Consider the following 26,530-nt stretch of genomic DNA (forward strand, 5'->3'; position numbering starts at 1 on the left):
TGGCTCAAAAAGAAGAAATGGAGGGTTGTGAAATAGCCAAAATCTGAATCCCACTGAAATGTTGTGGGGGATTCGGAATGGGCAGTACATGCAAGAAAAGCCTCAAACATGTTGCAACAGAAGGAATTTCACATGGAGAAGCGGTCAGAAATTTCAAGCAATGTCAGCAGCCAGAGAACACTTATGTAAATCAGCTGTAATACATGACTTCTGCTGAAGTCGCGTAGAAGAATATCAAAAGCTAATTGAAGAAAAATCTTTCTTAACAACAGTCACCGTTTCAGGAAGAATTTTTTTAAAAGCCAGCAGTTTGCATTGGATGTACTTCATATTAATCACTTCAACCGTGTTACCAGCCCTTCTGATGCAATCCCAGAAAAGGTACTTACTTAATGCAACACATGCCACAGAGTGAAAAAGAAATGACAACAAAGCAGCCCATAATTATAAGTCTAATATTTATTGTGTGATATTTTGGTCTATCCCAGCCTCTTTATTTCTGGACCTCCTAAGAAAAAGAACAAAAGAAAAGAAAGTAAGTCATATAAGAAGGCCAAATAGAGTGGAGCATTTGCAGAAATAAAAGTAGGGCTGCAACAGGTCTTTAAAGACTCTGTATTTCACTACATTCATTCTTCCATCAATTCTGACCTGTTCCTACAGCCTTGAATCACCCACATAGCATGATGCTGCCACCCTGTGCTCTGCCATAAAGGCTCGATGAATAAAATGAAACGGTCGACCTTCACTCAGGTTGCACCGTCTTCACAAAGAACTTTTGAAGGTTCCTTCTCTTTGAGTAACCAGGTGGGAGGAGGTTTCTCACCTCCCTGAATAGGAGCTACATCAGGAAAAGTTGTGGATCCAAAAACCTGCGCAATTATTTTAATGCTGCTATTTAAAATCCTTACCCTGAGCTTCACAGCATCACAGTTTTATTACCTACATGCTGCAGAGAGCGTCCTCCCATCTAGACAGAAATTGCTGCATGGTGAAGGTCACCTTCTTTGATTTCTCAAGTGCATTTAACATGATTCAGCCACTGCTACTGACTGCAGTTTGTGAGATTAGATACGGCTCTGTCTGATTTGGCGATGTGCAGTGCGGGAGCTCCTCTGGGGACTACACTTTCTCCGTTCCTGTTCACCTTGTACACCTCAGACTTTTTCCATAACTCTGGGTCATGCCACCTACAGAAAGACTCTGACAGTTCTGCAGTGGTTGGATGTGTATTGATGGGAAGGCGGAGGAGTAGGAAGCACTAGTGGATTATTTTTGTGGAACGTTCTGGGAGAACTCGTCTACTTCTGAAGGTGAATAAGGCCAGAGAGATTTGATCGACTTCAGATGAAAGAAAAAGTGCTGCGCAGTGATGAGTCACGTTAATGACCCACAATGGCAACAATTTGGAGTACCACATCAGGAATAGTTTTAATATACATGTGGGGAAATAGGCATTTTAACTGATAATGCACTGAATGCTTGCTAAGGCATTATCTGAGGACAATAACTGAGTTAAACAAGCTGCATAGCAACCCATCTAATGTCTGATAACACATTTCATTAGCTGATATATATACAACAACCCCTTAGTAACCCTAGAAGAAAGACTAGATTACCATCAAAGTTTTTTTTAGTAGTGATGTAAGGATCTGTCTAAACATTTTCAATTAGTTGGCACATTGTGGTGAAAAACGCCACACACACACACTTCAAAATTCCTACATACCCCAAAATGTTTCCAGGTCTTGATCTCACTGTACAGAGCATCTCCTGGGCAAGCGGTGTCCACCACCTGTCTGTGACCCATCAGGGTAAAGGTGGGTATGAGTCGCCCGCCATCGATAGCGCAGCTTGCCAGCTGGTCTCTCACCAGCTCCATGGCGTGCTGAGAGGGCAGAACCCTGCTGTAGTCTCCGATGAAGGAAACCCCGTAGCCGACAGAGTTGTAGCCGAGGGTGTGGGCTCCTTGCCAGTACCATCCTCGGCCCTCATAGATGTTCCCGTCGGAGCCCGCAACGAAGCTTTTGGAGAGGACAGAGACTCTTAGACGGTGTGAGCTGGTTGCGAAGATGTCACGTGTTAAAACGTCCACGTACCTGTATCCGATGTCATCCCAGCCTCTGTCCTCCTGATGAAAACGCTGCATGGAGCGCATGTCTGCAGAGCACTGCTCAAAGGTCAGACAGGGCTGGCTGGGCGTGCTAGTGTGGTGGATAAACATGAAGGAGAGAGGCAGCGCGAGGTTGGTGGGTGTTCCTATGTACGGCTTTGCACCCCACATACACCGAGAAACGATGGGTGGGCAATCTGAAACAGATCAGAGTTTGTTACATGTGACGTTATGCTCGTATTTTGATGGACCTTCTTAACTTTCTTATGTAATGGTCACAGACCACACTGCTGTTCTAAATCCTTTCACTTGGTCTGTGTTTTTGGTTTTATGCTCACCCATGTACATATGGACAAACTCCTTCATCCCCTCCTTCACCTCTCTCATCAGCTCCTTCTTCTCCTTCCTCTCCATATTTGACTGTCCTGTCAGACTCTGCTGCAGCTGTACAGATTTCACCACCTGTCTGGCCAGCAGCACCGGGACAACCAACTGTCTGAAGTTCTCCCTGCGGCGTCGGCTGATGAGGCGTGGGGCAGTGTCCAGTCCTTTTCCCTCCAGCTGGTGGCAGTAGTACTCTGTCAGCAGACTGCTGAGCTTGAGAGGACGTCTGGATTTGTCAGAAACCTCCAACCCCAGCACGACGCCGTCCATGCCTCCGTTGACTTGAGCGGTGGTGAGCAGGGAGGGGCTGTCCGAGAGGGTGAACACTTGAGGAGAGCTTAGGTTGTCCCAGCAGCCATCGGGTCCCAGACGCCGCGTCACAGTTGGACTCTGCCTGAGGGAAAGGCCCAGATCTCTGGCCAGAGCAAGTTGGTAGAGACCTCGAATGCGTCCTTGAGTCTTGGCGAGTAAACCGGCCTCGATGCCCAGGAGGAGCGGTCTGAGGGCAACAGTGGTACCATCAGGAGTTAGGACCACCCCTTCCTCTTTGGCGTCTTCTGTCACCCTGTGATGCACAGCTTTTCTAATGTAATCTGAAAGGTTAGCAGCCAGTTCAGGCACCCCAGAGAGATCACTGAAAAGGAAGTACTGAATAAACGGGTCATTGACCTCTGCTGCCTGACGCAGCCTCTTCAACACAGCTAGCGGCTCTGACCCAGGGTCCTCATCTTCCACCTGCTTTACTGCACTGATGAAGTCTTCCATCCGATATGAAAATGAAGCTGAAGAGAAAAAAAGAAAATTTGTCATTCAAATTAAAGCCCATCATTTCTCCCCCATACAAACCTTCCTTTGTTCGTAAGTTTAAACACAAACTGATTTAACCAAAGGAGACGTGGCGAGGGGAACAGCGGCACTAAAATACTTTGACTGAAGAAAGGCAAATATTGCCTGCAGTGTTTTTAATATGCTCAACAAGTGGGAAGTAAAGTGGCCAGCCAACTGTTCCAGCAGTTGTCTCGATGATTAAATGAAACAAGATGAGCTCCAGTTGGAGGAAAAAGCCACAGAAATCTTTTTTCAGCATAATCAGAAGTGACTTTAGGCCAAGCTACAGCTGACATTTCTCCCCGTATCAGGATGAGAAGGATTTTGCCCTTTTCTTGGTCTCAGATGTGAAAAAGAAGAGTCAGAAAAAAAGTCTTACACAAAGCGATTTCCAAAAATACTTTTTTTCTTTTCTTTTTTTTAATTTTTTTTATTGGTTGGTTGGTTTTTGGGGCAGACTCTGCTTACTTCAGCAAGAACATGTCAAACCACATCCTGCATGTGTTACAGCAGCACGGTTCGGTAGGAAAAACCATCCCGGTGCGACTAAACTGGCCTGCACGTACCCCGGACCTGTCACCCTCCAAAAAACAAATGAATCACGGTAAAAACAGCAAACATGACAAAGGAGGTCCCAGCCTGTTGGGCAGCTGAAATCTTTATTTTGGCAAGAATGAGAAAAGATTTTGTTATCAAAATGATAAAAGCTGATCGCCTCCTTGGAAATGTATGTTTTCTATTTGCATAAGATTAGAATCGAGTCCTTAAACTGAAAGAAGTTTGGACCGGTAGACACGCAAGTAGAGCGAGGAATTAGTCAACAAGGGAAAGAAAGAAAGAAAGAAAATGAAAGCAAATAGAGTTTCTTGATCTGGATACATGCATACAATCGAGCTCATAAAACAGGTGAAAACAGTGAAGCGACCCTACCCTCCACACACGTGCTGACCAACAGCACCAGAAAGACCAGGCTCAGCTTCCAGTAGACTCTGTCCATCTTGAGATGTGAACACCTTCAGCTCCGCACTTCAAATGTGTCTGCCTTAATGGCTCTCTCTTATTTATCACATGCAGTAAAGGGAGTGGTTATGTAACAGTTGTACACACACACACACAAAAATAGACAGAGTAGATAGGCCTCAGTTTAATCTATTGGTGTGGCCGTCTGAGCAATGTGGGAAACTGGCACCTGTAATATAAGCAGCATGAAGTGGTTTGTCCTCAGCGGTCAAGGTCTTTCCGTGTACCTCACAGTGACCCACTTGGACATTTTCGAGAATTTCTCAAGTTCTGTAATAAATCTCAGTCATCTCGTTTTGCGTGCCGCAGCTTCTGGAAATAACAGCAGCCTGCAGAAGACTGTTCATTACAGTACAAATCACTGGGAGTCCGCTGTGAGGCAATACACATGTTCATGTTAGCGTGGAGAAAACACAGCGCTGGGCTGCAAAACTGTGGAAGTCCCAACAAAATATGAATCACGTGTGTTCTCGGCAGCAGCCGCAGAAATGTACAACAAAGATCTTCATGTTCACTGAGGTTTATATGGTGACACGATCATTGCTGGAAATCATGTCACAGTACATGTGCACGCACTGCAGAAAGTCAAGAGAAAAAGTTTCAGACTGGTTTTTGCAACTGTGCCATGAATACAAGAACAGGAAGTGGAGGTCCAAGTGTAAAGTCCAGTGCAGAAAGTCTGGGATGCGGATAATAAAGGTCAGTGATGTAAATAAAAAAGATCTTCTAAAAGCAGGAACGAGAAGGACATGGTGGAGTTAGTAAGACCAGAGTAATTATTTAAAATTAACTGTGCTAATAGTAATATTATTATTAATAATAATGATAATAATAATAGATGTGAAAAATTTGGTCATGTTTTCGGGGGGAAAGGGAGACGTCAAAATGGTTATGATCGTTAATGCCAGATGAAGATGGCTTGTTAAAAAAAAAATATAGGTAAAAAGTAAGGAAAGCAGGGTGCAGTGTGTTGTTGCACTAAAGAGTCCGGCCACTAGATGGCGGTATGCAATTTAACTGTTGGTAATGTTGAGCTGTCAAAGAAGGAAGAAGACGGAGAGGAGGAAGAAGAACTGGCCATCAGCTGATTTAGCTCTGACAAGGTGCGTTTATGTTACACAGACGTCCCTGAAAATGAGTAAACCTGCTACAGAATATTATACTCGCTGTGTAAAAGCGTAGCTTTTCATTCCTGCTGTTGTATGTGTCGGATAATCTTTATCGGGAGTGCCGGCTAACAGTTGTAGCGCGATGGCTAACAGCCAGTATTGATCAGCTGTCGTGTCTGTAGAAACTCAGCAGGTCCATTGTGTTTGCAAAAAGCTTGTAACGTGTGTCTGTGTGGTGAAGTCATACCTGGAATTACATTTTATAATGAGAGGTCTGTGAGTCTGCGGCCACACATTTATTCCCATGTTATTAGTGCCTCCTTTTTGTAAATGTTTAGCATATCAAGATATAAAAGCTAAATTAGCACCCCTGCGTTTCACTTATGTATATTGCCTTTACTGAACATCGCAAATTTTATTCGCATGAAAGGCTAGTCTCTAATATTTGACACAATAAACTTGTTTCACTACTTGAGGGAAAGCACACCAGGCTATGAAAGAGGAGATACTGGAAGCTGGTGGTGTGCAACCAAAAAGTAATCAAATGACAGAAGAGCGATAGCACACTACGCTCAAATATAAATGCTAGCAACGTGTGCAAGCGACGTCTGATGGTCTACATAGATTCAACACAAAAGTATAAAGCCTTTGCCGGTTCTCCACTAGCTGTCGTGAAAGTGCGCTCCATAATCTTGCCAAAACAAAAAAAGTTAGTTCACGATGTTGAACGTCGCATCAGAACATGTAAACCACTGACTGCCATTACTCCCCAACAGAAAATGGACACACGTTTCACTCGAGGGAAATCCAACATCCTTGAGCGCCCTCTGACCCGACCCAAGACTGAAGTCAGTCTGAGCGCCTTTGCGCTCCTGTTCTCCGAGATGGTACAGTACTGTCAGAGCCGCGTGTACTCTGTGTCGGAGCTGCAGACACGCCTGGCAGACATGGGCCAGAGCGTGGGAGCCAGCATGCTGGATGTGTTGGTGCTGAGGGAGAAGAACGGGAAGAGGGAGACCAAAGTGTTGAACATGCTCCTCTTTGTCAAGGTGAGCAAATGTAACCACACGCACGAGTAACCTTTTTTATTTTCAAACTCTTAACAGTCATCTTGCTTTTAGGTTAATGTGTGGAAGTCCTTGTTTGGAAAGGAAGCTGACAAGCTGGAGCAGGCCAACGATGATGACAAGACGTACTACATCATAGAGAAAGAGCCGCTTATTAATGCGTACATCTCTGTGCCCAAGGAGAACAGCAGCTTGAACTGCGCCGCCTTCACCGCGGGCATCGTGGAGGCCATCCTCACACACAGTGGCTTTCCCGCAAAGGTCACTGCCCACTGGCACAAAGGCACCACGCTGATGATAAAGTTTAACGAGTCAGTTATAGCCAGGGACAAGGCTTTGGATGGCAGATAAGAAAGACCGGAGGGGGGGAGTTGTTATGTAAATCTGTACAGGATGAGGAGAAATCATGGAGGCCCAGGCTGGTGTTTGTATCTGAAGTGTCTCCTTGTGGTAACTGATGAGACAGGGTGACATTATAAATGGATCACTGTGCTGTACTGAGTCTCATGAGCAGAAAATATGCACCTAGATGGTTTTGTGGATCATCTCCTTCCTGTTTTGCCTCCTGATGTGGTCTTATTTTGTAGTTTTTCTTTTGTCACATATTTGCAACAGACAAAAGTTTAAAGCGTAAACACACTGCATAAACTTTCATGCCACAATGGTCACCAGAATGTAAAAAAATTAAACAAAACATTGGGGCTCTATCTGACAGCCCTTTTACACCATTTTTAAAATATTTGATTATTATTGTTTTAGTCTACAAGCTCGCTACAGGAGGCCAACAAAGTAGAGTACCCCTGGTTATGATAATATTAAATCATAACCAACAATGAATCACCACATGACTTGTTTTTAGGGACAAAATATTTTAAGGAGACAGGTCCAAGGTTTTCCCTGCAACCCTGAGCTGGATAAGTGGGATCAAGTGGATGTATGAGTCCATGGTTTGTTTTCTATTTCATTCCAGCTCAGCCTCAGCTTTTGCTTTGTTTTTTAAATGCATTCATAATCTGCTACATCTTCCAAATCTATACATTTCTTGGGCCCAGAAGTTTTGCGGTGCTAAGCTGAGTTGTTTTTCTTTAAACAGCATCTGTGGAAAAGAGGAAGTAGTTTAGTGTTATTTAAAATACATTTCTGTATTTAGTGTCTTGTCATCGAGTCATTATGTAACACAAAGATGTTTACATGTTACAAATAAAAACTGGAAGGTTGTGGTTGTTTTTGATGACATGGCTGCTTTTAAGCAAACAAAAGCTGCTTAGCTTATCCTAACACAGACATATTTAAAACATGCGCTGAATATTATAATTTATATTATGTCCAGAGGACACATTTGTTACACTGAGGGAAATAAATGTGGTCATTTCCAGGTCTGACTGTAATGTCTATAGCAATAACTAACATGGAGTTTGTTTCATTTTTTTAAATAACAAATCGCAGCACTAGTTAATGTTAGTGTGTGAAGAAAGCTCCCCATTTACATCAACTAATTCAAATCTTCACGATAGATATGATTCAACCCACTGCAGCGCAGAACCTTTAATACCTACAGTGTGTTCTAATCTCTAGTAAAATATTGTGTTCAACAGTATCAAACGCTGCACTGAGGTCTATCAGGACGAGCACAGAGATGAGGCCACTGTTAGAGGCCATAAGAAGATTATTTGTAAACTTCACTAAAGCTGTTTCTGTGCTATGATGGGCTCTGAAACCCGAATGAATCTCTTCAAATAAACCATTCCTCTGCAGATGATGAGTTAGCTGAATGACCATTTTACAACTCTGTAGTTTCAGCCTGGGAGCACATCTATGTTCCTAGAGCCCACCAGAAAGCAGGCTTAGGCATGACTCCTACAACCACACAGCCCTCTTTTGTCCCCCTGATGTATCTGACATAAGCCATAATTAACCTGAAATGGACAGAGACTCATGGGAAGTTGTGTTCCAAATAAGTCATGCAGCATTAAATGCTACTGAGGAAAGCTACGAGTATAGGTTTACAACTCATGCATTTGTGTCCCTTAATAAAAATATGAGAAGTATAAGTAAGAAGAGGAAATTGTGGTTGTTTGATTTAGTTTGGTTCTGGTGTTACCCAATATAACAAAGACATTTCGAATGCGGAAATCAGAAGTTGTGGTTGTGTGAATAGAGCTAGCATCCCCCTTTTATTTCAGCCTGTATGCTAAAATAAGCTAACAGTCTGCTGACTGCTTCATATACAGATATGAGTGATATCTCTATACAGTGGCTTGCAAAAGTATTCGGCCCCCTTGAACTTTTCCACATTTTGTCACATTACAGCCACAAACATGAATCAATTTTATTGGGATTCCACATGAAAGACCAATACAAAGTGGTGTACACGTGAGAAGTGGAACGAAAATCATACATGATTCCAAACATTTTTTACAAATAAATAACTGAAAAGTGGGGTGTGCGTAATTATTCAGCCCCCTGAGTCAATACTTTGTAGAACCACCTTTTGCTGCAATTACAGCTGCCAGTCTTTTAGGGTATGTCTCTACCAGCTTTGCACATCTAGAGACTGAAATTCTTGCCCATTCTTCTTTGCAAAACAGCTCCAGCTCAGTCAGATTAGATGGACAGCGTTTGTTAACAGCAGTTTTCAGATCTTGCCACAGATTCTCGATTGGATTTAGATCTGGACTTTGACTGGGCCATTCTAACACATGGATATGTTTTGTTTTAAACCATTCCATTGTTGCCCTGGCTTTATGTTTAGGGTCGTCGTCCTGCTGGAAGGTGAACCTCTGCCCCAATCTCAAGTCTTTTGCAGACTCCAAGAGGTTTTCTTCCAAGATTGCCCTGTATTTGGCTCCATCCATCTTCCCATCAACTCTGACCAGCTTCCCTGTCCCTGCTGAAGAGAAGCACCCCCAGAGCATGATGCTGCCACCACCATATTTGACAGTGGGGATGGTGTGTTCAGAGTGATGTGCAGTGTTAGTTTTCTGCCACACATAGCGTTTTGCATTTTGGCCCAAAAGTTCCATTTTGGTCTCATCTGACCAGAGCACCTTCTTCCACATGTTTGCTGTGTCCCCCACATGGCTTGTGGCAAACTGCAAACGGGACTTCTTATGGTTTTCTGTTAACAATGGCTTTCTTCTTGCCACTCTTCCATAAAGGCCAACTTTGTGCAGTGCACGACTAATAGTTGTCTTATGGACAGATTCCCCCACCTGAGCTGTAGATCTCTGCAGCTCGTCCAGAGTCACCATGGGCCTCTTGGCTGCATTTCTGATCAGCGCTCTCCTTGTTCGGCCTGTGAGTTTAGGTGGACGGCCTTGTCTTGGTAGGTTTTCAGTTGTGCCATACTCCTTCCATTTCTGAATGATCGCTTGAACAGTGCTCCGTGGGATGTTCAAGGCTTGGGAAATCTTTTTGTAGCCTAAGCCTGCTTTGAATTTCTCAATAACTTTATCCCTGACCTGTCTGGTGTGTTCTTTGGGCTTCATGGTGTTGTTGCTCCCAATATTCTCTTAGACAACCTCTGAGGCCCACTTCTTCTTCTTCTTCCATGTTTAACGGCAGCTTGCATCCAAAAATGTTGCATTACTGCCATCTCCTGGCTTTTAATCTTGCTTCACTCCTGAATCCTCAGATCCTCTTTATGAGACCAGTATTTCTCAAAAAGCGAAAAACCACCCCTTTCCCTTCACCATGACTTAACTTATTAACTACTTGCGCAAACGTAAGTTCTCTTCAATAAACAATAATTATTTTATCTTAAGTCTTAATTAATAAAACTGTCATAAAACATAAAACAAAACAAAAAATGAGTCATAACCGGAACATTAGCTCAACATTTGCCCTGAATTTTTTGGCGTTTACGTCTTTAGTCCTCCCAGCAGCAATAGCTTACAGGCTAGACATTAGTCACATGATGGAGTCACGTGGTCATAAGGAAGCGGCGATGTGTTTACCTATGTGTCATCCGCAGACTGCGACAGCAATCGTCTTTTATTTTACGATGTAAACAAATAATATGAACCCGCGTCTGCTCTCTACTCGCTTTTTATGAGTGTGATGTACTCTTCCGCTGCTCCTGTGCGAACGTGAACGCATCGCCATGGCATCTTCTAGTTACACCTGCATCCAAGACAGCGCCACAGGTTTGGCACTATTCAGTCCTCTCTTTTATTATCTCGCTTCACCTGTATCACTCTTTGTACCACGGATTGGTACGCATTTATTTGCTAGCATCATATTACGTTATTTTATTTTTTCATGTATTTGTTTATTTATTTATTTTTAAAGAGGCGGGTCCATCTGTGAAAATTTGCTAAGGTGTGATTTATATGGAGTCCCTATCGAGCAATGAAAGAAACACGTCCGCTCCGTGTATTTATTCACAGGTGACTCGAGGCTCAAAGGATCATTTTGGACATTTAATGTTTTATTTATTTATTTATTTATTTATTTTTTATTGTCTTGAAAAGCGCCTCCAAGCCTTACACTGACAGCTTCCAGCAGTCTGAAAATAAACGCTTTAAAGGTTTCCGCTTTGAAATCTACAACCGGTGGTCCTTAAAATCATCACAGTTATCGATGACGTCATCGAATAGCATGGACAGTTCAGCCATGTTTGTTTTGATGATAATCACATAAAATTATTTATACAGTCAAGGACTTATCAAAATGCTATTAAGAGACCCAGCAGGATAATTCGAATTATTTTTTATCTTATTTCGACTTTGGGGGAATTACCATTCAGATACAGTATAAATACTGCCTGCCTCTCAGTCTAGTTGAGAACATGCAATTGCAATCAGGGGAAGACTGCTGACTTGACAGGCTTTCCTCTATGCCAGCAGGATGAGCCACAGACAGCTATTTTGCTGTTCACAGAATGCATGTTGATAAAAGTTGAGGAAGGAAAAAAAATGTCCACAAGCAATGGGGGTGACTGCAACCTTGAGAAAAGTCAATTCAAGGACTTGGCAGAGAAAGGAGCTGCGAGTGTCACGTTCCTGATGTCAGACCGCTCCTGAACCAGAGATAATGTCAGAAGAGCTTACCTGGGGCGCAGAACCCAAGCTGTTTGAAGTCTAGTGTGACATTTCCACAGTCTGTGGTGATTTGGGGTGCCATGTCATCTGCTGGAGTGGAGCACTTCATGCTTCTGACTGCCAAGCTTTATGGAGATGCCAATTTCCTTTTCTAGCAGGGTGCCAGTGGGTCCAAAACTACTACCAAATGGCATTTAGACACGTGCTTAATTAGCTAACCAATTCACCTGATCTGAAGGCCACACAGAATCTGTGAGGTACTGTTTAGAGGGAGATGACAAACACTTGACCCCAAACACAGACGAGCTGAAGGCAACTATCAAAGCAACCTGAGCTGCAGTGACACGTCAGCGGTATCAAAAGCTGATCGCCTCCATGCCACAGTAATTCATTATGAAGAACCAAAGAAGGATTCAGTGTATAAATAAACATGCTTTTCAGAACCTGGACTTTTATCTGTTGTAAACTCTTTTTTATTTAATGATTTTATGTAATACTCTAATCATTAAGATACTGGATTTTTGTTTTTCAGGAGCTACAAGTGGTAATCTTGGATCATGCTTGGATCATTTTTGAGCATTTACACATTTAAACATGAAAGTTATCCGCCAGCGTTAGCTTGGTTATACTAAGCTGTGAAATTGCACCACATACAGGCAATGAGACCAGCTAACACTGCTAAGTAACAGAATTAAAGACACTCTCCAACTGCTTTTCCAGGATGAAAGGGGTTAATGTATATTGTCACTTGTTAGTAACCCAGCAATGTATAATGTCTTGAGTACCTCTTTAATGCTGAGCTTCTTTCCAAAATGAATGATTTTATTAACAGAGAAGGACAGGCTGCTCTCCTCCGTATCAGGCTATGGCTCCCAGGATCTTCTTGGAAGTGGCAGCTCCCGCCCTCCTAGCCTGGTGGGCTCCAAGCTCCTCCAGCAGGAGGAAGAAGGAGAGGAGGAGGCCCTGAGGAGGAAACTCAAGTATTTCTTCATGAGCCCTTGTGACAAGTATCATGCAAAGGGGCGCAAGCCTTTCAAACTTGGCCTGCAGCTGCTGAAAATCATCATTGTGACTGTGCAGGTGGATACAGCCCTTTGCTTTAACATGAATACTCTGTAGGTTCAGAATGCAAATACCCGATCATGTCCTGTGTTTTATTCTAACTGTGCAGCGACTGCTTCTCTGCATTTGCCCAAGTGTTTCAGCTCATTTGTCTTGTGCCTGTGCTCTCTGGCTCTGTCTATTAGTTGGTGATGTTTGGACTGAGTAACCAGATGGTTGTGACGTTTCAAGAGGAAAACACAGCGGCATTCAAGCACCTTTTCCTGAAGGGCTACAAGGACAAGAATCCCCACGCTGTCCACACACAGATGGAGATGTACAGCCACATCAAATTTGCCCTAGACCAGGTAGCCTGCTAATAACCATTTTAAGTATCCAACCATGCAGAGACATTTTGAGATCTCTTGATTTATTATTATGACCAGAATTTTGTTTAATATGCATTAATATGTGATTTCAGTTTACATTAGATCAAGGTTCAGAGGAATTATTTTTTTAAGCCATGCATACATTAGATATGCTTGATATTAATAAGTATTTTTTCATGGTATTATTACTTACAATGGAGCCTAATACACTGTTGTAACACTGACTGCAGATTTCCACTCCACACAAAAACCCAACAAAACAAAGGTCAATCATAGGCTTGAGGGGAAAACAGGACTACTGCAAAGCTAGCTGAGCTATTATCTTTAGCAGTTGTATTGTTTACAATGTTTACTAGCTTAACTTAGAATTGAGTGTGTGAATAAGCGCAGAAACACAGACTGTGTAACTGTGTTTACACAGTTTACTACGAACGAGAAGGCTCATCTCATGCGCCACCATCCTGAGATGTTGTTAGCCAAGCAAATTTACATTAAATGGGCTCAACTGAAAAACCATCCAACACTGGACACACTCAGCTTGTTAAAGCTACCTCCTAATTTAGAGCAAGCTAATGGCTCAGTCACACGACCACAAATAGGAAAGCAACCTCCTTGCATCCATAAAAACAGCAGCGGCTGCCTGGTTATTGTATAGATTTTTTTTTTGCATTCTGCAACTTGATTGCACAGGTCGCCCGATAGGAGGCAACCTTTCTGCAAACAGTTTCAGTCTTACTTGGACTGACTGCAGTCACTCTCAGAGAGATCGTTGAAGGTTTGCAAATAACTGCTGTCTAATTTATAAAAGCAGAAATGTTGCCAACATGTTGCCAGTCTGAATGAGTCTTTGTCAATGAAAACAACTCAAGTGGGCTTGACTCAACTGGTTGGCAGCTGGTTGTATTGTGGTTATATTCCTGTAGAACAGGAACGTTACTAAGCGCAGTTAAATATACATTCCTGTTAAATGTGAATTTCTGTTTATGTAGACAGCAACAGATGCGATTTCTGATAATTTATCACAGTTATTTGGTGTATTACCAGAAACACATTGCATGCAATTGCAGACTGAATCTGTCTTATGGCAACATTAATGCAGGTTTTAGTGACAGTGCTTGCAATCTCAAATTAAAGTAAAATAACTTCATTGTATTGTGTAAAAAAGATACTGACAAAGTTCAACTTGGTGATAAATCGTAACATATCTCATTCCATACCAAGCACATAACACAAAGTTAATAAATGTGATAAAAATACAATAATTTTTTATCGTAATTATATCAAATCTTGGGGTGTCTGGTGAATCCCACCTCTAGTAATTGAGACATATTTCTGGAAAGAGATGCCGCTGTCGTGTTGCCATCCTGACTGAACAGCATTCTTTTTAGTGAGAGCTTCATTGTTACTTTCTGAACGTGAAAAGTTTAACATCGCATAAAGAAGACAGATGTTTTCTCGAGCTTAATTCCACCTCTCGGCTTCTCTTTCTCTCTTCAGTACTTGGCTCTACCTCAGATCTCACTGGGACGGTACGCTTATGTGCCGGGCGTCGGCGTTAACGGAAGCGCGCTCTCCCTCTGTCAGAGGTACTTTAGGAGGGGCACCATCGACCCTGTCAATGACACGTTTGACATCGACCCACATGTTGTCACAGGTAGGATAATCCTTCTTTTGATTTTATTCTTTTTTTATGTTTTAAAGTCTACTTGTTTGCTACACGTCTGTCTGCACATTCTTCAAGTGCCAGTATTTCCCTTAAGGAACCAATAGTGTCAGTGAGTCACTGTGTTATTGCTCCAGTGCCCTGCAACTGTGCCCTACTTTTAAAGACTTGAGTCCTGTAATGAAAAACGCAGACCTTTTTTTTTTTCCACTTTAGTAGCAAAATACCGTGTCCAGTCCTGGGAAAGGGGTTATTTGTGCACATCTGCTGATTTGGCAGATGGCTATGGCTAATGCATGATAAATGTAGTGGTAAAAATAAACCGTGGTGTGGCATTCATGTGATATGGAAAAAATCATGTACGACTTAGTTCCTCTTTTGCTATTTCTGATTTTTCTTTTTCCAGATTGTATTGGACTGGACCCACTGACGTACAGCGCTGCTCCAGGAAACAGTGACTACAAGAATTTCACTCTCTTGTTTTACAAGTTAGAGACTCTGTTATGTTTATGTGTTTTGGTATTAAAGAGGTATTACTTTTCTTTGCAATGTGAATTCTGCACATTGAATCCTCAGCATGTCTCTTTCCTCCCCAGGCTGATCAATGTCACCATTGACTTCCAGCTGAAGGCCATCAACATTCAGACCATTATAAATAATGAAATCCCGGACTGCTACACCTTTGCTATCACAGTGAGCTCCTCTATGATCTCAAATTCAGTCGACATCCCACAGAATAGAAAAACTAAAAATGTTGTTTTTTTACATGCTAATTGTTACATGGTTCATGCTTTTGTCGTCAGATTGTGATGGATAACAGGGCGCACAGCGGTAAAGTTACGATCAGTCTTCAGAACCGTGCCTCCATTAAGGAGTGTAAAGACCCTAATGTGACTGGACGTGGTGAGTGACTGGTGGTTAGGGGTGATATTTATTTACCTGCCGCTTCATTTATTTTAATTGCCTTTGATCCCTTTTATTTCTGTCCTCTTTTGTCAGCGGAGAATTACGCGCAGGAGTTCTTTGATGTGCTGGTGGCCATCGTCTGCGTGCTGTCCTTGCTGCTGTGTGGACGCTCCATCCTCAGAGGCATCCTCCTGCAGCATGTAAGAAAACTGGCCAATAATTTCTGTATTTTTTTGTTTTTGTGATGTTAGCCTATGAAATGTATATTTTGAAATGGATATTGCACATAGCACAACTGACATTGCCTTTTTGAAACCTTGGGTTTGGCATTTTGGCCGTCCCAATGTTTGCCTCTTTTGGGCGTGAGAACATACAACCTTACTTGGACAGGAGAACAGAGTGATATGTTATCAGTCAACCTTAGCTAGCTTGGATACCAAGATGCATCCATAGACTGCATTGGCCCTTTGCACAGACACAAATACCTTTTAATTAGTGTTCAATGGCCTACAAAAGTGGAGCTCAGATAAGGACAGGCTGTTTGTGTATGTAACCGCACAGTAAGGCACGAACACCATGAACACAAGAAAAGGAAGTGAAGCCTGGTCAAAAAATAGCACCACCTGCCTGCCAGACTGTCTAGCTTTTTTAATAATGCATACATTAAGTCTTAATACAATTTACAGTACTGAGTCTTGTCTCTTACAGCAAAAGTCTATTTTTATTTCTATTTTGCTTTCAAGGAAACAGACTTTCTAAGTAGTTTTGAGCGATAGTTCTCAAGGATTTCTTTCTTCTTTGGACATTTTTCACTTCTTTTTAGTTCAGTCCTTATACCTGACCATTTTAAGAGGGTTTTTTTTCTTTGTTAAGAAATACTGACCTATGAAAAAGTCACCTAGCTCAAGGGATGAGCAGGTGTTGTCTCTGCACACCAAAAAACAGATGGTTCCAATTTCTTTAGCTGAGTCTATGAAAAATATCACAGTTTTGTGACGAACACAAAACTATATTTTTATATCAACAAGGTGATTCCCGGAGAACTATTAGTGGAAAACGTTCCCTATCTTGGCATGCTGTGCAGTCACTTAAAAATCTGAGGAAACTGGACAAGTGGAAGACAAAAAGGGAAGTACCAGGCCTAAAAAGCTCTTCTCTTTGCTATTTGGACTGATTGGAACCTGATGAATGTAAAAACAAAGAATTACCTGTTTGTTTGTTTTTGTTTTTGTTTTTTACCTGATTTTTGTTTCTGAGAAAAATGAGATCCACATAAGAGGACATTTGCTTTAGATTTCGATAGAACAGTGGCAGTATAGTGTACTCGTAAGTGGATTTCAGGCCCTTGTAGAGCAAAATTTAGTACTTTGGTCTAGACAACCCAAAATGTGATATCCGCATATGTGGACGCCAGGTCCTAGGAGGTTAAGAAGTATGAAAAAATTCCAGCACAGACCTTCCACAGTACCTGAGAGATGCATCAGGTCCTTTATCCAAATTTGAAAATTTTGGTTCAAATGCTCATCAGTATGTACAAAGGAGGTCAGGAGAGAGGTACAACAATGAGTCTCTACAACTGTAAAGCATGGTGGAGGCTCTGTCCTGGTTTGGGTTGCATGTCAGCCAGTGATGTTGGATATCACGTCAAAAACCGATGAAATTACAAACATAGAAAAGTAACATCGTCATCATATTTTGATCTGCCATTGTTAAAGCATCTGATTGGCAACAGTTTCATTGTTCAGTATGACAAAGATCCCAAACACGCTGCTAGTGTAGTAAAAGCATACCTGGTCATACATGGTCATACCATTGGCTTATCTACTCTATTTCCATGTATGTTTGCACATGTTTCAATAAAGTTTTGCACCTATTTTACTCACAAAATATAAACCAAAAAAAGAGGGGTGACTCAAGACTTTAGCACAGTAATGGAAATGGGTGAGATATTTCCAAATTTAGGAGGAAAATATGCTACAGAGACCAAAAGGAGGCTGTAAAAAGTTTCACTTCTCCTCTGATGTCTTTCAAAATGGGACCCCAAGTGGACTGACCGCTTGAAGTTGCAACTTTTGTTGAGGTACTAATTAAGAGTGCATTGCACTCGTACACTTTATGGATAACTTAGCATTTCACCCTCTCATCCAAATACAATCGCATTGGTTACATTAAAGCCTCAAATCGGAGTCTAAAACCAGTGGATGAAATACATCTTTCACAGTATCTGTGGAAGTTAACCCCTTTTACAGCCAGCCTCAAGTGTCATTTGGGGAACTGTAGTTTCTTATGGTGTCATATTAACAACCAAATGAGGACACATAAAAAATATTGCCAAGAGCAGATGTCCCTAATATGGCCATCTCAGGTACACAGCACTACCTGTGAGCACATAAACCCCGCCCACCTGCTGTTAAGATCTTCTGTTTTTCACAGGCAGCCAATCAGAAGAAAGTTGGCTTAAAGGTAGAAGCAAAAAAGTTTCAGTGGATGAACTGAAGTGCTGCAAAGAGACCCAGGATAAGATAAATTGTTCTGAACAGCAAATCGTGCAAAGTGAAAAACTCAGGAAAAAAATATCGAGCCGCAAATGAGCTTTCAAATCTTTATCATTACATTTCTCAAGGGTGCAGTGTATCAAGTTAGTCATCATGCGTGAAATGTGATTACAGAAGTTCCGATTTTTGCTTGCCACCGTGAAAGATGAGACTGGTCTGCACTGATCGCTCTGCTGGATTGTCATTTTTCTAAGCGCTTGCCTGGAGGCCGTGGCGCTAATGAGATCACAGCAAAAATTACATCCTGCAATACAAACACTGTTGCCCCCTGATGCCATTTATTCAACACATATAATTTCATAATGATAACAGTCACGCAGGCAAAGAGAAGTAGTTAAATGCCTTTCACGGTCTCCCAGTTTTCCGGTTGTGTGTATCACATTTAAAGCCCCATTGATCATCTCCCATCTCCTTACCCAGGAGTACGTGCAGTTTTTCAAACACAAACTGGGCCGCAGCGTGAGCTGGGGAGACAGGATGGAGTTCATCAACGGCTGGTACATTCTGCTCATCGTCAGTGACACGTTCACCATCATCGGCAGCTTCATCAAAATTGGGATAGAGTCCAAGGTAACATGATGTGAGAGGGTGTGCAGCTTTATGCACACTGTAAAAGAAGCTTCTTTTTTTATTCACCTACTGAGATGTAAAATTCCCAGTTTTCAGTAAGTAATGATAAGTAATGATGTCTTCCTTGCAGAATCTGTCATCATATGATGTTTGTGGGATCTTGCTGGGAACGTCCACTCTGCTGGTGTGGGTGGGAGTCATCCGCTACCTCAGCTTCTTTCAGAAATACAATGTATGTCAAGCACACACACACAAATACGGAAAATATTATTTAACACAATTTTTTTTATTTAATATTTTAAAATGTATTTACAGTTAGTTAATTTGGTCTCTTTCTCTCTGTCCCACAGATCCTGATTGTGACTCTAAGAGCTGCTTTTCCCAATGTCATCCGCTTCTGCTGCTGTGCGGCCGCCATTTATTTGGGATATTGCTTCTGTGGCTGGATAGTGCTGGGCCCCTACCATGCAAAGGTAATGCACGGACACACAGCTGTGTCTCTAAGCAGGAGTGAGCAGGCGTGAGTCACTCAGAGCAGAATTGCATGTCAGAGCATCCTAAATATGATAAACTGCCTCCCAGCATGTCATTTTTTAGCTATGTATAATTAATGGGAGGAGAAAATTGATAGTTATTAAATATGAATCGGACAGCATTTTGTTAGGATATTGCTTTTTGCATGCAAGCAAAATGTAATAAATTCTGGTGGAAATATATGGAGGGCCAGCTTTCCTGAAATTAAAAACAAAATGAATAAAATGAAATAATTAAATGACTCAATAAAAAATATGTGCATCAAAAATACCGTACATTACCGTATTTTTCAGACCATTAGGCGCACCGGATTATAAGGCGCATTAAGCGAAACAAAACAGTCAGATAAGTCAAACTTTACTCAACTCATTCTTCTTGCTTCCTCCACTTCTGTACCATTGATTCATTAATGTTAAATTCTCTGTTCCCATGTTGTTGCAGTATATTAATGACTAACGTTGTATTGTGGATAGATTATTTCAGTTGTTCTCCTGACTGAAATTTGGTCCGTTTACAGCATCCTTACAACTTCGATGTTGAGGTTGCCATTCTCTTCAATGTGTACGGCGCAGTCCAGGAAAGGCAAACAGTTATCCTTTGTGTCTTCCCTGGTGAACTTGATGTTTTTATCCACGGCGTTAATGTGCGCAGTGAAGGATTCCACTTCTTGTCTTTTGATTTTGACCCAGGTGTCATCTACATATCTGTACCACTGGCTGGGTACTCTTCCTTTGAAAGAGCCAAGAGCCTTCCTCTCCACTTCCTCCATGTAAAGGTTGGCTACAATAGGTGACACGGGGGAGCCCATGGCACAGCCATGTTTTTGTCTGTAGAAGCCTTCGTTGTATTTGAAGTATGTTGTGGTAAGGCAGAGGTCTAACAGTGTGCAGATCTGATCGGGTGTGAAGTTGGTCCTGTCATCGAAGTTTACCGGAAGCCCACACACACGGACCAGTACCTCCTCTTTGACTCCCATCACCCTCTGGAACACAAACTTGGAGTAATCAGGACCCTACACCACCGGGCAGAACATGTTCCCTCTAAGCCTGAGGGAAAAAAGAAGGAACACACACACGTAAAGGAAGCACTCAAAACATGCAGTTATCCTAACTGGGCGTTCATAAAGTCAGCAAAGAGGCACAGAAAAGAAGATCAGACACCAGCGAGGGAGGATATGAAAGACAGACGCAACAACGTTGTCATCCCCTATGTAGCCGGTGTATCAGAGAAACTCAGGAGAGTTTTCTCCAAGCACGACATCCCAGTGTACTTCAGACCCAGCAACACACTCAGACAGAAACTGGTTCACCCGAAAGACAAAACTCCAAAACACAGACTTAACAACGTGGTGTATGCTGTACAGTGCAGCGAGGAATGCCCAGACCTCTACATTGGAGAGACCAAACAGCCACTTCACAAGCGCATGGCACAACATAGAAGAGCCACCTCCACAGGACAAGACTCAGCAGTCCATCTGCATCTTAAGGATAAAGGTCACTCTTTCGAGGATGCCAACGTTCACATTTTGGACAGAGAGGACAGATGGTTTGAAAGAGGAGTGAAAGAGGCCATCTATGTCCACTGTGAGCGACCATCTTTGAACAGAGGCGGTGGTTTACGACACCAACTGTCTGCCATCTATAATCCAGTTTTGAGTTCCCTCCCCAGACGCCTTAATGCCCACTCACATCCTGGGCCATCTGACCTCAGGAATTCACATGACAAGGTGTGGCCAGGTTTCACAATGAGCTCACCCGAAACCCTGGCTGATTAGGTCCCACACCCACTTTCACACCTTGGCTCATGTGATTAGAGGATCACTAGGGGGTCCTTTGTCCCTCTTTGGGGGGACACTCCCACTGGGTTTAAATCTGGGACTCTCGGCCATTTGACCTTAGAACTGAAGAAGCTTCTCGGATGAGAGGTGAAACGTCTTCAAGCAACTTAAAGAAGTCCAGACGCTTTTCTTCGCAAACTCCTTTGACATTTATTGAGTGGAAAACAGTTAGCGTTCATCCTCCAGCTTCACTGTGTTTATGTAATGCTAACATAGCTGTGTCGCTAGCAATCACATAGCACATCATTATATACCAGCTAGCCCAACTTCAGTAACCCTACAAAGGTCACTGCTGTTTAGTTTTCTGTCTTCATTTATGTTGGAAGTGATAGCAGAGCTGTACGTTTCTCTCAGTCAGAACATGCTATATCATGTTTAGGTGGAAATTAGCGAGCTAACTTCCTGCTAACTTCTAACTCAGTTAACTTTAATAAATTCTGTTTTCATGGATGCCTGGATATTAAACTTAATTGTTCCACCTGGAAAAGCAGTAACGCTGATCATTTTATTAAAGATGAAAGAATTTAGACAATTTTTAACTCTCAGTGATGACCATATGTTCGTTTGACTTTGGGACCTGAAACAAGGAGTTTAGGACCCAGATTACTCCGCGAGGCTCCTGACTACAGTAGCCGTAATGCTCTGACAATCCATCAAGCAGTGCAGCTTCGTGGCTTACCGAAGTCGTACTAAAACATTTTTTGACAGATTTTTGAGTGCCGTGTACCACATAAAATCGGTTTGAGGTAACTGATATTTGGCTTTCACACAGAAACATTCTCTAGAAGTCAATTTTGTAGTCCGTGCCAAAAAAATAAATAAAAAAACACTGTAAAACTGCAAAACTTTCCTTTTTAAATGATTGTGCTAACTTGGACTCCATATATCCAGTTTCGCTCCCTGTCCATGGTGTCAGAGTGCCTGTTTTCTCTGATCAATGGAGACGACATGTTTGTAACATTCGCTGAGATGGAGCACAGCGGCACGCTGGTGTGGACCTTCAGCCAGATCTACCTTTACACCTTCATCTCCCTCTTCATCTACATGGTGCTGTCGCTCTTCATCGCACTCATCACCGGAGCTTATGACACCATTATGGTACAGTTGCTGCTTTGTTTCTTTATTATACTGTTGGGTGGTGGTTTGAGTGCTTTTTCTAATCATATGAATTGGGTCACAGAAATGCTAAAATCTAAAAACAAAATTTTTTCCCATCAACGTCTCCTCTACTTTGCCAATTTCCCAATGCCAATCTGCTAAATCAAGATAATGATCATACTTATTGGTTAATACTGGTAAATGTGAGCCTACATTAATGCAGGATACTTGTGCAGTTATGTGTTGATTTATTTTTACCGATAAATACGTGGACTTTATTTAGTAAGTGACAATAGCAGTTTGAAAATTTGCAGCTTTTTTGTCTTCCTGCAGGCCCAAACACAGGAGCAGGCACACATCACAGATCTACATGCATTCATTGCACAATGCACGGACACGCCCAGTTCTGGCAAGTTCCGTGCACCCGAAGCCTCATCGTGCTCCTTCCTCTGCTGCTGTGAGTGGTGAGGACAGTGACCTAGTAGAAGCACAGAGGGAGTAAGCAGCGTGTATGTTGAAGGACATGGGAGTCTTTCCCCCCCCCCCCCATCTTTAAAGCACCATATTTCCACTCCAGTGACAGCTGACTGCTATTCCACTCCTTTTTCCAGACACCCAGCAAAGAGGGACGATTAACGTCTTGAGGCAGAACTGAGTGACCTTGGACTACTTTGTCCCCCGCTGACCCTGTTTGAATTTTGCATTTTCATTTGTGCTGGAATGGTAGATTGCACTGAACACTTAAAGGCCCAATTACCTGCTTCAGCTTTTGTACTGTACTGTATGAATAATTTATTGTGTCTTTCTGACTTGTCAGGTTCGTCAGGCTTTGATGGCTAGAAGCATAATGTCGGTAAACACAGGCTGGACACCGGGTCTGTCGGGTCAAATTAGGATACATTTTCGCTTGAATGATCCACCATTTACAGGGTTTTCATGATCATTTTATTGTTCGCATGGCTACTTAGGCAAAAGGATTTTCATATGTCTTGATTATGTAAATATATGTATGTCTTGTGGATTTTAGGCATAAGGGTGAGGCCAGGCAAACTGGGGAAAAAAAAAAAAGATTGATCATTAACAGCAGTACATGTGCTTTGGCTAACAGTCAAGGCCATTCTTCCACTCCAGTTCAATTTGCTTGCTCCTCATCTCCATTGTTCACGTCCTCCTGTGACTGGAAGGAGATGATAGCCGTGTGAGGAAGGACAAGCCCTGCGGCCAACCAGCTAGTCATCAATATGTATGAACCGTTTCTCCTATAAGGTGGCAGGTGTAGGTCTGTGCTAATGCACTGCAAGGCAGGGTGTGCTTTGCTAGAACATGTGAGGTTAATGTGCTGCCTTACAAACACACAGTAACTACTGAAGATGATAAATAATTTTATGCCTTTTTATGTTAATTGGTAGTAGACCTTTTTCACAGCAGCCTTTTTAGCAATGAAATATGTAAATGTAGGCGTTGTCTAATGACATCAGTGATTTTTTTTTCCTTAATACCTGCATTTATGTTTATATTTGATGTCAGAATGGCTGCACTAAAAAAATCTTTAAATTTGTTGTAGCTGTTAGACTAAGAAAAAAATGAAGGAAAAAAATGAAGGAGACTATTTAGTACCCAAATGAATTTTTGATTCCCCTTCCCTCTCTTGTTCTTTTCAGCCAGTGACTTTTTAATGGTTTAAAAATACATTCAAATGTTTGATTTAAATGTAGCTTAACCACGTGATCGCACAGGAATTGCTCTGGTTCTGTTTACTGCTACTCTGCTAAACTAGGCTAATTTTGTTTTAGCAGCATTTGTTTAGCGGGTAATGTTTTCTCACCCCTCCCCATTACAGTATTGACTTATTTTTGTATAGTTCAGTTCCTAAGATACTGGAATATCAAAACTGAATTTTCATTTTCTAGTAAATGAGAAGAAGTTGGCTAAATTTGCTTTAACTAAGGCAGTTTTGGCTAGTAGCTTTTATAGCTACTATACAGTCACAAGATTTTGGTTTTAACTGTTCTTGTTTATTTTTACTCTTTTCCCCCTCATTTCTTTCCTAATTACACAGTTGTACAGTATAACAATATTACAGGGAAAATCTCCAAAAGTCAAATGCCAGTCCAAGCATTTTCCTTTCTAATATTTCTTGAAATATATAGCTAATACTTTTTGTCTTTGTATACTAGTTTGGATTGTAAGCAGCATAGTTGTGTCTCTATTTTATATAATGGTTCACTTAGACTCTTTCTGTTGAAGCTATGTGTGAAATGGCTCCATTATTTTATTCATGGATGGATAAGGACATCTCTTGAAGTACCTATATAAACTTGAAGTAGTGGTGAAGATGCAGTATGCTGCATAGGGTGATATGAACGGCTTTCAGTGCACAAAAACTGGATCGGGACAACGGGAACAAGGGGTTTTGAAATGCAACAGATATCTGGCATTTGTATTATTTTTAATGTGAACTTATTTGTTTACTTTGATATTGTTTACAGTTATAAAGAGAGGGTTTTTTTAAGTGGCATTTCTGCAGACGTATTTATTTCCTCTTAATTAAAGACCGATGCACAACTTAGAATGGTGATATAATGTGCCACATAGGAGTTGTATATCACAGTGGAACAATGCACTATAAATGCAACATGTTTGTTAGTGTTCTCCTGACACTTGTGGAAAAGCTCTTTAAGTCTGTTTTGATTTAATGGGAACAGCTGTGCACTGTGTTTGTTTGGCTGCTTTTTTTCATGCTGTCTTAATTATTTTTTACCTAATTTTGAGAAAGTGCAAGATTGCCGATCTGAGGAATTTGTACAGGTTTTTACTTTCTTTTTTGTGAAGATGTTGTCTTCTGAACGCAAAATAAAAAAGAATTTAAAAAATGTCGTGGCTCGGTCAGCACTGATGACATCTCTTGGACTAATCCTTAATAAACTGGGCAATTTATGTCAATGAAAACAAAAAACACAATATTTTCATTTCAAAATGTCGGTTTTATTATGACTGATGTCATCGCCTCTTGACCTTAGCAGCTGCTAAGTTTAAAAAATAAACACTTGCACTGCAGTCTGATGAACTTGTGCTGTGTTGTGGTAGTCTGGCACCACTAGAGGGAGAGAGCAGGCTCTTGTCTGAAGCCAACTGCCAACCAGTCACAGGAAATCTATGCAATACGAAGCAATAAGGAAATAACAGGAAGCCAAAACACAGGCACTTTGGTGGACAAGAGCGGGGGGATAAAACATCACCCTTATAAAAGCTACATTACGCTGAGTAGAGTACTTAAAACTTTGAGTCTGCCATAATCACAAACTACCTTGCAACTCAGCATGAAATAAATGGAGGAAGAGGGCGGCTGTTTCAGCTAAATCAAAACCACACAGTGAAGATGGTAAGTAGATAGCATGTCATAGACTAAGATCAAAGCAGATGCTCCTCTTAGTGAGGTGAGCTGCTACAGCTTTCCAATATCCTCAGAACCTGCATCAATTATTCACTCAAAGATGCAGCCGAGGGCTGGCTGAGGAACTGGCCAGCCTGCTCTTAACATCATCAGATTTAAGCCTGGAGCTGATTAAACAGTCCCAAAGAGAAAGCAGGCTGCAGGGCGAAGCCTTGCAAATGGTTTCTACCTGGTCAACTATATTTGCATGCCAAATATAGTTGACCAGGGCCTTTTTGAATAAAGCACCAGAGGAAAAACCACAGTGGATATGAATCCTTGCAACGAGATATGACCGTCACTATCATCACCATCGTGCTCTGTGGGCGACAGATACACACAAAAGAACACGCCTGCTGTGTGATGATGGCCCGTTAATGAGGGTCTCGTTGCCTTCCTTCATCACATGTTGCCTTTTAGTGGCTGTAGAAGCATCCTGTATGTTAATGACATGCAGTGCTGGCACGTTGTTGTCTTCAGGGAGTCCACGCTGTGCACAGAGAGCAGCAGCTGCACTGGCGTGCACTAACCTGCATCCGCTTGGTATTTGTTCACACGTACACACCCCGTTTGTGAGATAATGATATTCATGCTATTGGAGTGTGAAGTGCTCTGCAGGGTGATCGCTCTCATGCATTTGGGAGACACTTGTCTGAAAAGGGGGTTGATTTGTGAATATCTTTAGGGGAAAATAATGGGTGTGTCTCTTAGTGCCAGCTGCTTTCCTGGGTGGCTCGAGAGGGCTGGCAGCAGTGGTCTGCTATACTGCAGATTTTGATATTGATCAGATAACAAATAAATGGCGCACCGGTGTTGCCGATACCATTACCGATACTTTTTACTCATAAAGACAGCTTATGTACAGGAGAGCAGTGCGCCATGATGTATGAGATGAGGTTTGTTTTTTAAAACAAAGGACAAATGTGCAAATTCTGAGCCTA

General features: G+C 42.0%; 3 protein-coding genes across 6 annotated transcripts; 2 read left to right on the forward strand and 1 right to left on the reverse strand.

The window, feature by feature from the left end:
• Window positions 1-493: 493 nt before the first annotated feature.
• Window positions 494-5,075, reverse strand: pglyrp6 (peptidoglycan recognition protein 6). The gene is made up of 5 exons (XM_063470967.1): window positions 4,256-5,075; window positions 2,452-3,279; window positions 2,100-2,310; window positions 1,712-2,024; window positions 494-508 (listed from the first exon to the last, which is right to left on the reverse strand). The coding sequence occupies exons 1-5, from the start codon at window positions 4,320-4,322 to the stop codon at window positions 494-496; spliced, it is 1,434 nt and encodes a 477-aa protein (XP_063327037.1). The 5' UTR covers window positions 4,323-5,075.
• A 261-nt stretch (window positions 5,076-5,336) lies between these two features.
• On the forward strand, window positions 5,337-7,904 carry LOC134625266 (trafficking protein particle complex subunit 5-like). The gene is made up of 3 exons (XM_063470474.1): window positions 5,337-5,448; window positions 6,231-6,503; window positions 6,576-7,904. Exons 2-3 carry the CDS (start codon window positions 6,234-6,236, stop codon window positions 6,870-6,872), a joined length of 567 nt encoding a protein of 188 aa, XP_063326544.1. The 5' UTR covers window positions 5,337-5,448; window positions 6,231-6,233; the 3' UTR covers window positions 6,873-7,904.
• A 2,559-nt stretch (window positions 7,905-10,463) lies between these two features.
• mcoln1b (mucolipin TRP cation channel 1b) lies at window positions 10,464-25,109 on the forward strand. Of its 4 annotated transcripts, none has more exons than XM_063471291.1 (13): window positions 10,464-10,666; window positions 12,396-12,643; window positions 12,811-12,972; window positions 14,491-14,647; window positions 15,063-15,144; window positions 15,253-15,349; window positions 15,460-15,559; window positions 15,656-15,762; window positions 18,538-18,687; window positions 18,818-18,919; window positions 19,038-19,160; window positions 21,950-22,156; window positions 22,490-25,109. In XM_063471291.1, exons 1-13 carry the CDS (start codon window positions 10,624-10,626, stop codon window positions 22,622-22,624), a joined length of 1,713 nt encoding a protein of 570 aa, XP_063327361.1. In that variant the 5' UTR covers window positions 10,464-10,623; the 3' UTR covers window positions 22,625-25,109. The 4 variants fall into 4 exon arrangements, with proteins under 4 accessions (XP_063327361.1, XP_063327363.1, XP_063327364.1 ...); XM_063471293.1 differs by lacking the exons at window positions 21,950-22,156; window positions 22,490-25,109 and adding exons at window positions 19,911-19,996; window positions 20,105-20,510; XM_063471294.1 differs by lacking the exons at window positions 21,950-22,156; window positions 22,490-25,109 and adding an exon at window positions 19,515-20,510.
• The last annotated feature ends 1,421 nt before the right edge of the window (window positions 25,110-26,530 follow it).

The sequence above is a fragment of the Pelmatolapia mariae genome, linkage group LG4 (assembly GCF_036321145.2).
Source record: "Pelmatolapia mariae isolate MD_Pm_ZW linkage group LG4, Pm_UMD_F_2, whole genome shotgun sequence".
Lineage (NCBI taxonomy): Eukaryota > Metazoa > Chordata > Actinopteri > Cichliformes > Cichlidae > Pelmatolapia > Pelmatolapia mariae.